At 41.3% G+C, this 10,658-nt stretch overlaps 1 protein-coding gene across 1 annotated transcript in view; it reads left to right on the top strand.

The window, feature by feature from the left end:
• DDX21 (DExD-box helicase 21) overlaps positions 1-10,658 on the top strand; it is a 28,477-nt gene continuing 17,819 nt past the window's right edge. Inside the window, exons 1-5 of the mRNA XM_060642568.3 lie at positions 1-169; positions 2,303-2,740; positions 5,010-5,085; positions 5,998-6,176; positions 8,122-8,239. Of these exons, the coding sequence (XP_060498551.3) occupies positions 83-169; positions 2,303-2,740; positions 5,010-5,085; positions 5,998-6,176; positions 8,122-8,239 (898 nt within the window). The 5' untranslated portion in view covers positions 1-82. The remainder of the gene's footprint in view (positions 170-2,302; positions 2,741-5,009; positions 5,086-5,997; positions 6,177-8,121; positions 8,240-10,658) is intronic.

Genomic DNA, 10,658 nt, shown 5'->3' with positions numbered 1-10,658 from the left:
GGGTGGGCTAAATGGGTAGTACTGTCTCTTCCTCTCCACGCGGTGGAACTGACTGGTCGGCCTCAGTTGCTTGTGCTGAAAGATGCCGGGGAAACTCCTTAGTGACGTGGATTTGGACTCAGACACGGCCATGGAAAAACTGGAGACACCGCGAAAGCAGAATGCGAAGGTGCCATCGGGTGCTGAGGGTCCTAGGGTGCTGAGAGGAGTGGGGTACAGGATGGGCGGGTGTCCGGCTAAGGAGCTCGTGGCGCACACGCGGACCCGGCGCGTCCAGAGCCCGGCCGTGGGGCGCCGGGGAGCTGTGCCGCCGACGGGCGCAGGCGGACCGGAGCTGGGGTGAGCACCGCTCCCATGTGGTTCTGGAGTCTGGGCGCCCCGCACCTGGTGCGCAGTTCACGGTTGGGCCCCACGTTGCTGGCTCAGGCTCAGACCTGACCGGGTTTGAGCGTGCGCGGAGGGAATTGTCAGTCCTGGTAGAGACTGAAGCTTTAGCCTAGACTGGCCACACCTCAAACCCACCTGCACATGTGGGCGGCGTGAGCAGTGACATTTTACTGTAGTAGTACGGGCAATACAGTTTGTTTTTCGGTAAGCAACCTTTAGAAGATGAAGTAATTCAGTTCGGCTTAAGGTCTATTGACCAGATTTCCCGTGGAAATGTAACGTGTTGTGGTGCTAACGGCACACAGTGTTTTTGATAGAGGCCAGCAGTGTGTAGTGGTCTTAAGTTACCTTGATACCTGTCTGCCTCTTTACTGTTACTTCCTTAGTGATTTCACTTGTGACTGGGTGTCTGTTCTGAAATAAGGTCAGTCAGTGAGAGCAAACATTGTCCCTGAATTTGTATCCTACATGATTTAGAATTTCCTTTCCTTGGCTGTTTATGGGCCTTTTTGATGGGGAGCTTTTACAACAGCAATATTTTGGCGTTGTAGGAAGCCGAGGGAGCACAGACTTGTCCCCACAGGTGGGGAGGAAGTGGTCCTGGTTTGCCTGCTCGGCGTCAGTGAAGGTATTCAGTTGTGGGATGGTCAAGTGAAGAGGGACGCGGCCAAACTCCGTTACATTCCAAGAGAGGCCACTGAGTTAGGAAATCCTCTTACTTAGTGGAGCGAAGGGATGAAAGAACTGAAATCTTGTGGGGAGACCAGATTATTTTTCAGATGTCTGAAAGATGATCATGTGGGAAAGATCACCCTCATCTGTGATTTGAGAGTGGAGGCGGGGCCTGAAGTTTCAGGGAGGCTGATTTCAGCTAAATGTTCTAGTCTTCATATTTCTGTGATTGGCCTTTCAGAAAGGTTTTTTTTTTTTAATTTTTTTTTTTTTTTTTTTTTTAGCGTTTATTTATTTTTGAGACAGAGAGAGACAGAGCATGAACGGGGGAGGGTCAGAGAGAGGGAGACACAGAATCTGAAACAGGCTCCAGGCTCTGAGCTGTCAACACAGAGCCCGACGCGGGGCTCGAACTCACGGAACGTGAGATCATGACCTGAGCCGAAGTTGGATGCTTAACCGACTGAGCCACCCAGGCGCCCCTCAGAAAGGTTTTAACAGAGGCTAAGCACCTATTTGATTTCAGTAATATTAAGTAATTAACTTTCAGGAATGGGAAAAGTTGGAAAAGGTCACACATTTCAGGTAGGAGCCGTAGTCTGATTTGGCTTTGAGGTTTCACCCACCCCATTTCCTAGTAACTTATGCTTTTTTTTCCTCTTTAAATTAGATCATCTTTTTTTTGTTATCGCGTGGGGTGATAGATTGTGGGATTTTATAGCTTTTTGGTTTATAAAGTGTCTCTGTAAATTCATTTGCACTTGTCACATAGCCAAGACAGATATTATAAATTCTAGCAGAGAAAGAAATCTGCTTAATATTGTCCATCTGTGGACATATGTGGCCTTATTGCTCTATTAGAATTAAATTAAACTGTACTTGATCACTTTCTGTAGTTGTACCTCTTGACGACTCTTGAAGCATCCCATAAGAAACCCCAAATCCCTTATGAAAACTTGATTTTACAACTTGTTCAACCAACATGAATTAAATAGTTGCCAAGAGGCATTCTCTTCTGAGCTCATGAAGTCATTGATATACAATGTACTTATTTCCATATAACTAAGAAATGGTACTAAAAAGCATAGTGTTTTGTCTTATTGAAAGGAGAAGGTACAGACGTTGAAAAATGCCCCAAAATTGTGTTCTTCATAATTACATGATCTTGAAATAATCGAGAATTGATGCATCATACAAATGTATACATGCTTTGCTCAGTAGTTTGTATTTTTTAATTTCTTAGAAGGGTAAAAAAGAGAAGCCAAAGTCTAATAAGACTGAAGAGGCAACAGAAGTAAAGGAAGAAACTATTTCCCCCAAAGCCAAAAAAATTAAAAAGAAAGCCGAGTCTTCTGAGATTGACATGAATTCTCCTAAATCCAAAAAGGCAAAAAAGAAAGAGGAGCCATCTCAGGATGACATTATTTCTCCTAAAACCAAAAGTGTGAAGAAACCAAAGGAGTCCTTTGAAAAGAAAGTTGTTTCTCCTAAAACCAAAAAAGTAATGAAAAGTGAGGAGCCTTCTGAAGAAGAAATAGGTGCTCCTAAGCCGAAGAAGATGAAAAAAGAAAAGGAAATGAATGGAGACATTGGAGAGAAAAGCCCCAAACTGAAGAATGGATTCCCTCATTCTGGACCTGTCTCTAACTCCAGTGAAGAAAGTAACAGTGAATTAGAGCAGGTAAAGTTGCATTTTCATACGTAGAGTGTATCTTTCATTGTGGTTTCAGATAAATAAGTAGGTAATTGCTACCTAGAGGCAACAGAAGCAGGAGAAAATTTGATGTGTTGACACTTTATGGGGGGTCCCTTGAGCTGCATGCTGCCTGCAGTCAGGGTAAGACTTCATCTTAAAAATAGCTTAAAGTTAGAATGTTTCCTTTGCAAAGAAACAGGCCTATTTAAGTTTAGGGAATGTCTTCTCTCCACGTCTGCTTATTTGCAAGTCAGAAATTAAAAGGAGAGATTATAGTTATGCAGATAGGCCCTAGCTTCCCTCTGAGGGGTTTCACCAAAAAATCTTAATTAGTAGAGCTACTGAAAAGGATTTTGTTTGATTTTGCGTAAGTTTTTGGCCATTAACTCAAGTTGAACCCGATGATTGGATGTCCACTTGGAAGTAGTTCTGTTACCTTTCAGAAACTCAGTCATCAAAGAAATCCTAATTCTAATAATTTTCTGTTTGCCATAGGTCATAATCAACATTTAAATTTTTTTTCCTTGGTTCATATCCAGGTGCCCCTCAAAATAAATAGGTAAATAAATAAATATTTTTCCTGATTATAAATAAGTGATTTACAGAATTAGGAAAACATAGAAATTTGGGGCACCTGGATGGCATCTGACTTTGGCTCAGGTTCTGATCTTAATGGTTCTGTAGGTTTGAGCCCCAGGTCAGACTCTGTGCTGACGGTTCAGAGCCTGAAGCCTGTTTCTGATTCTGTGTCTCCCTCTCCTGCTGCCCCTTCCCCACTTGCTGTCTCTCTCTCAAAATAATAAAAAACATAAAAACATTTTGTTTGCTAAAAACAAAAAGTTCCCTAGAATTTCAGCATTCATTAATTCAGTAAATATTAAATACTCATTAGGTATAGAGGTAACCTGTTGAATGCTGTTTCTTTACAGTACTTTATATATATATATATATATATATATATATACACACACACACACACACACACACACATATATATATATACATATATATATATATATATAACTATTTTTTATCAGATTAGGATTGTACTATATGCAATCTTGTCTCCTGCCTTTCCACTTTTATTTAAACATTATATTCTATTTTTTTAATGTTTACTTTTTGAGAAAAAGAAAAAGACAGAGCATGAGCGGGGGAGGGGCAGAGAGAGAGGGAGACACAGAATCCGAAGCAGGCTTGAGGCTCTGAGCTATCAGCACACAGCCTGATGGGGGCTTGAACCCATGAACTGCGAGATCATGACCTTAGCCGAAGTCGGCGCTTAACCGACTGAGCCACCCAGGCACCCCTAAATAATAAATATTTTCATTGGTTCCATAATCCATTATATAAATGTTTAGAAAATCACTTAATTCCTGTATTGAGCATTTAAATTTTTTACTATCAAATAATGCCACAGTGACCACTTTGTCGTAAATGTTTGTTTCTTATTTTCTGTGAATATATGTGAAAGATGTGGCTATGCAAAAGGGTTAATGACCTGTTCAGCAGTATAGTAGTCCCCCCTCATCTGATGTTTTTCTTTCTGGGGTTTCAATTGCCCCCTGTCAACCACGTTCAAGAGTAAATGATTCTCCTCCTGACACATTGTCAGAAGGACAGTAGTAGCCTGATGCTGCATCACAATGCCTACGTCATTCACCTCACTTCATGTCATCACATAGGCATTTTATCAATCCTGTATCATCACAAGAAGTAGGAGTGCAGTACAGGAAGATATTTAGAGAGAGACCACATTTGCATAATTTTTATCATGATCTGTTGTTATAATTGTTCCAGTTTATTATTAGTTATTGTCATTAGTTTGTTACTGTGCCTAATTTATAAGTTAAACTTTATCTTGGGTATGTGTGCATAGTAGAAAACCGTATATTTAAGGTTCTGTACTATTCAGGTATCCACTAGGGGTCTCCCCTGTGGATAATGGAGGACTCCTATATATTGGTATGGGATGGCAACAGAATAGTTCTTAGTTGAGACTGAATCTGCCTTTACTAGCCACACGTAGTATATCTACAGTATATATTTGCATTTTCCTTTTGTTAGGGTTTTATAGATGATTATGATTTCCTTTTTGGATCTTAATTTACCTACCAAAGTTTCTCTGTCTTTGTGGTTGATTTAGAAGAGATGTTTTCGAATAGGTTCTTTTGTTTCTTTCTCAGAAGGCGTCTCTGTGACTACCTGTGGGATTAAAGTTACTGATTTCTTTCTGTGGCCCTTTACTTGATAGGAAATACCTGTGGAACAAAAAGAAGGAGCTTTCTCTAATTTTCCCATATCTGAAGAGACCATTAAACTTCTCAAAGGTAATATTTTGGAGCTATTGTATAATGTTACTATATATTATTTGGAAGCACTCCACTATTTTTGTTGAGATGAAGGACAATATGTGGAACCGCATAATAACTTAGATCTGTATATATAGTATAGGACCATACTGGTGATAGCTTTGCTGTCTCTTAAATAGGTGACTAAATTTTATTCAAACCAATGTATATATTCAGAAGTGTGAGGACTGATTGTTCTGGTACAAATAAATGGTTCATGCCATTTATTTGTATGGTTCGTATTTTCTTTGTTATTCTCTCCCACTTCGTGAGGCATCTCTTCATAATACCAACTTGACTCAGAACTCAGCCTAGCGGTGTGCCTCTGAACAAACTAGGTAGTCACATGTGTGGGTAGGTGTTTTCTGAATCAGGTGTGGCATAGTCTGGACTGCAAATCCGGATTTGGGGCTTCTGTTGACCTATGGATGAGATTACACAACAAGTAACTAAATTCTAAAAAAAAATGTTTGCTATAATTTGGTACTTTAATTTTTTTTTATTTTTTAGAGAGTGCAAGAGTAGGGGAGGGAGGCAGAGGGAGAGAGAGAGAGAGAGAGAGAGAGACAGACAGACAGACACAGTCTCAAGCAGGCTCCATGCTAAGCACGGAGCCTGATGTGGGGCTCAATCCCAGGACACTGGGATCGTGACCTGAGCCAAAATCAAGTTGGATGCTCAACCAGCTGAGCCACCCATGCACCCCTAATTTGGTGCTTTAAAGTTTGTTGATATTTTTCAGTCAAGCAGATTCTTCACTACCAGAATACATTGGAGCCTGACTTTGTAGATATTGACAAGAAAGTAGAATTCTTTAATTCTCTAGGACCAGAAACGTGGCTGGGATTTTAAGAACTACAATGTCAGGTAACATGGTAAATTTGTTCACAGGCCGTGGGGTGACCTTTCTGTTTCCGATACAAGCAAAGACATTTCACCATGTCTATAGTGGAAAGGACTTAATTGCACAGGCACGGACAGGAACCGGGAAGACCTTCTCCTTTGCCATCCCTTTGATTGAGAAACTTCAGGGAGAACTACAAGACCGGAAAAGAGGCCGTGCTCCTCGGGTAACTATCTTTAACATAGACCTCAGGGGCTCCAAATCTGTAGTATAGTTTTTTACTGGGTTCTCCTTAAAGTGTTTTTTCCTTTTCCTTTCCTTTCCTTTTTTTTTTTTTTGTATCTTGAGATCTTTATTTGAAGCTAAAGCAGGACTATTCTCTTAAGATCGTTGGCCACAAACCTGTGTATTTAAATATTGTAATCTGCCCCATGGTTGTGACTGCCTGTATTATTAATGCTCTTTGTGTTCCCTTCAAACTATTAGATGCCCCTGCAGCTCACAGGTTTGATCAAGTGTCTGGCCATTTTTGCCTAGATGGAGAAAGCAGTTTTAAGTAGAGATGCATGAGTAGAAGGAGGGGTACTCAAAGAGGTGAAGAGGCCAAGCTTCCTTGTCAGGCTGGTGCTCATCAGGTTCATTTCTGGAGAAACTGGCATTTGACAAACCTTAACCTCACTGAAATGCCTATGTGGTCATCATGGTTATGGGTTCTTGTGCTTGACTTTCTGGCCCTGCCTCATTTGTTTACTGGCCTTCCAGTGTCCATACTCACCCCTCATTAATTCATTGTTTATTGCTGTAAACAAATGCAGCATTAAACAAATGAATTACTCCAGCACTTGGAGTTATTCCAGCCTACACGTAGTGGATGTTCAGTAAATATCTGTTGGGTGAATGTATCTGATGAATTAGTGAACATTGTTCTTAAGTCACACTTGTTTCATGCTGTTACCCTACTTAAGGATCTGTAGTAGTTTCATGTTTTATGTCTTGTTGGGTCAAACTCCGACTGCTCTGGGATTCAAAGCCCCTCACCATGTTGGTCCTGCCTTAACTTGTCTTTGTTCTACTTTAAGTTTACTGTAATGTAGAGGTTCAGTCGACAGGTTTTGGAGCCCAGCTGTTTGAATTTAAATCCAGGCTTTGCTTCTTAGCCTTTTGGTTCAAAATCTTGTGTGTGTTTACTATAGGTACAGTTGTCAGGTAGGTCAGTAACTTGTGAGAATTACAGAAGAATGTGTAGTAAGTGTGTAGTAGAGCCTGAGACAGTAAAAGCTCAAAGATTAGCTAATGTTGTTATCCTCAGTGGTGTTACTCCTTGCTCGAGTTGTTGCTTTCCCTGGAATGGTTTTTTTAAGTAGTAACAGCTCCACGAAACTCCTCACTTCCTCCAGCCTACTCCGGGCAGCCCTCCTGGAGCACCACATGTTTGAGCATCTACTTCTCTTCTGATTGGTAGGATCACAAACTTTTCTTCTGAGTAGATTTGTCAGGGACTGTATTACATTTATGATCCTTCCCCACATGAAACTATGTTGCAAAGCACATAATAGATGTTTTGAAAATACTTGGTAGGATGAGTTGAACCTTCTGATGAATTTCAAATTTGTTAAGAAACAAGTACTTGGGGCGCCTGGGTGGCGCAGTCGGTTAAGCGTCCGACTTCAGCCAGGTCACGATCTCGCGGTCCGTGAGTTCGAGCCCCGCGTCAGGCTCTGGGCTGATGGCTCGGAGCCTGGAGCCTGTTTCCGATTCTGTGTCTCCCTCTCTCTCTGCCCCTCCCCCGTTCATGCTCTGTCTCTCTCTGTCCCAAGGATAAAAATAAAAAACGTTGGGGGGCGCCTGGGTGGCGCAGTCGGTTAAGCGTCCGACTTCAGCCAGGTCACGATCTCGCGGTCCGTGAGTTCGAGCCCCGCGTCAGGCTCTGGGCTGATGGCTCGGAGCCTGGAGCCTGTTTCCGATTCTGTGTCTCCCTCTCTCTCTGCCCCTCCCCCGTTCATGCTCTGTCTCTCTCTGTCCCAAAAATAAATAAAAAACGTTGAAAAAAAAAAAAAAAAGTTGGAAAAAAAAAATTAAAAAAAAAAAAAAGAAACAATTAAAAAAAAAAAAAAAAAAGAAACAAGTACTTCACGATACTTTGAATTCAATGATTAGTTTTTGCTTTTCAGGTACTGGTTCTTGCACCCACAAGGGAGTTGGCCAATCAAGTAAGCAGAGACTTCAGTGACATCACAAGAAAGCTGGCAGTGGCTTGTTTTTATGGTGGAACTCCCTATGGAGGTCAAAGTAAGTAAATCGAAAAGTGAGGGAAGGAAAATGCCAACCATTGTTGGGTGCCCTGGTAGGCTTTCTCTGACCTTGACATCTGTCTTTACCTGGTTTAGTCATTTATAGTAGTTTTCTTTTGTCATCATTGTTTTTAAAAAAGTTTTTTTTTTTTTTTTAAATTTTTTTTTTTTTTCAACGTTTTTTATTTATTTTTGGGACAGAGAGAGACACAGCATGAACGGGGGAGGGGCAGAGAGAGAGGGAGACACAGAATTGGAAACAGGCTCCAGGCTCCGGGCCATCAGCCCAGAGCCCGACGCGGGGCTCGAACTCACGGACCGCGAGATCGTGACCTGGCTGAAGTCGGACGCTTAACCGACTGCGCCACCCAGGCGCCCCTAAAAAAGTTTTTTTTAACATTTGTTTGTTTTTGAGACCGAGACAGAGCGTGAGTAGGGGAGGGGCAGAGAGAGAGGCAGATACAGCACCAGGCTCCAGGCTCTGAGCTGTCAGCATAGAGCCCAATGCGGGACTCGAACTCACCAGCCATGAGATCATGACCTGAGCTGAAGTCGGACGCTCAACCAACACCATGCAGGCGCCCCTCTTTCGTCATTACTGTTTAAAGATGGTCAAGAACATCGTCCTGCATAATGATGCGTAAAATCCTGTATATAGTTCTTTGGAGTTTTGTGTTATTTGCCTATGTTTATCTAAAGGAGGCTACAACTGTTTCCGATTCTGTGTCTCCCTCTCTCTCTGCCCCTCTCCCCGCTCATGCTGTGTCTCTCTCTGTCCCAAAAATAAAAAAAAAAAAAAAAAAAAAAAAAAAAATAAAGGAGGCTACAAAGGTATCTTACTGAACCCAAGAGGATAGAGTCCAGGGGGCTCTTTTTTTTTTTTATTTTTTTTTTATTTTTTTTTATTTTTTAATATATGAAATTTACTGTCAAATTGGTTTCCATACAACACCCAGTGTCCAGGGGGCTCTTAGAACTAGAAGGTCATGATTCAGAGTTACTCTTTTTATCTGTCAAAGAGGATGGATCTGGCTGTTTTGGGGTCTTTGTTTCTTTCTTGCCGTAGGCGGGCCTTCCTCTGAGCCTAGGGGCCAAATGTTGCAGGCCCCTATTGTAGGATTCCGTTACTTACCAGTTCAAGACCTGGAAGCTTTATTAGGTAGAGCAGATAATATAATTCAGGAAGGGATTTAAGGCATTAAAAATGTTAGTATTGGCATGTAATGCTTGTGACTATTTCTTTCCAGCTTTGATTGAGTGAACTAGGCTTTGGCATCAGAAAAGTGTACGTTTGAATTTAGACTCTGCTCACAGTGTGATTTGAAGTTCAGGGTGCTTGATTTTTCTTTTCGTTTGCTTGTGTGAAAAAATAAGTTTACTGAATTCACCCTGCCAGGGGTGTTATGAGGATTGAATTGGAGAATGTAGAGTGCCTGGTGAGACCCCTAGACTGCAAGAGCAGTTCAGTAAAAAATTGCATTATTAACCACCTCACCTCATTATACTGAATTCCATTTTCTTGACCATCTCTGTGCCTTCTGGGAATACTTACCCTTCTACCCTGTCTCATTCTTTCTATACCTGATTACCCAACTGTGTATACAGTTCTTTCTTCCTTTTTTTTTTTTTTTTTTTTAATTATTTTAAAATTTACATCCAAGTTAGCATATAGTGCAACAATGATTTCAGGAGTAGATTCCTTAATGCCCCTTACCCATTTAGCCCATCCCCCCTCCCATAACCCCTCCAGCAACCCTCTGTTTGTCCTCTATGTTTAAGAATCTCTTATGTTTTGTTTTTATATTATTTTTGCTTCCCTTCCCTTAGTTCGTCTATTTTGTATCTTAAATTCCTCATATGAGTAAAGTCCTATGATGTTTGTCTTTCTCTGACTAATTTTGCTTAACATAGTACCCTCTAGTTCCATCGACATAGTTGCAAATGGCAAGATTTCATTCTTTCTGATTGCTGAGTAATACTCCATTGTATATATATACCGCATCTTTATCCATTCATCCGTCGATGGACATTTGGGCTCTTTCCATACTTTGGCTATTGTTGATAGTGCTGCTATAAACATCGGGGTGCATGTGCCCCTTCGAAACAGCATACCTGTATCCCTTGGATAAATACCTACCAGTGCAATTGCTGGCTCCTAGGGTAGTTCTATTTTTAATTTTTTGAGGAAGCTCCATACTGTTCAGAGTGGCTGCACCAGCTTGTATTCCCACCAGCAATGCAAAAGAGATCCTCTTTCTCCGTATCCTCGCCAACATCTGTTGTTGCCTGAGTTGTTTATGTTAGTCATTCTGACAGGAGTGAGGTGATAATCTCATTGTGGTTTTGATTTATATGTCCCTGATGATGATGTTGAGCATTTTTTTCATGTGTCTCTTGGCCATCTGGATGTCGTCTTT

The sequence above is a fragment of the Panthera onca genome, chromosome D2 (genome assembly GCF_046562875.1).
Source record: "Panthera onca isolate mPanOnc1 chromosome D2, mPanOnc1 haplotype 2, whole genome shotgun sequence".
In the NCBI taxonomy this organism is placed as follows: domain Eukaryota; kingdom Metazoa; phylum Chordata; class Mammalia; order Carnivora; family Felidae; genus Panthera; species Panthera onca.
This window is presented reverse-complemented; position numbering and strand designations above follow the sequence as displayed.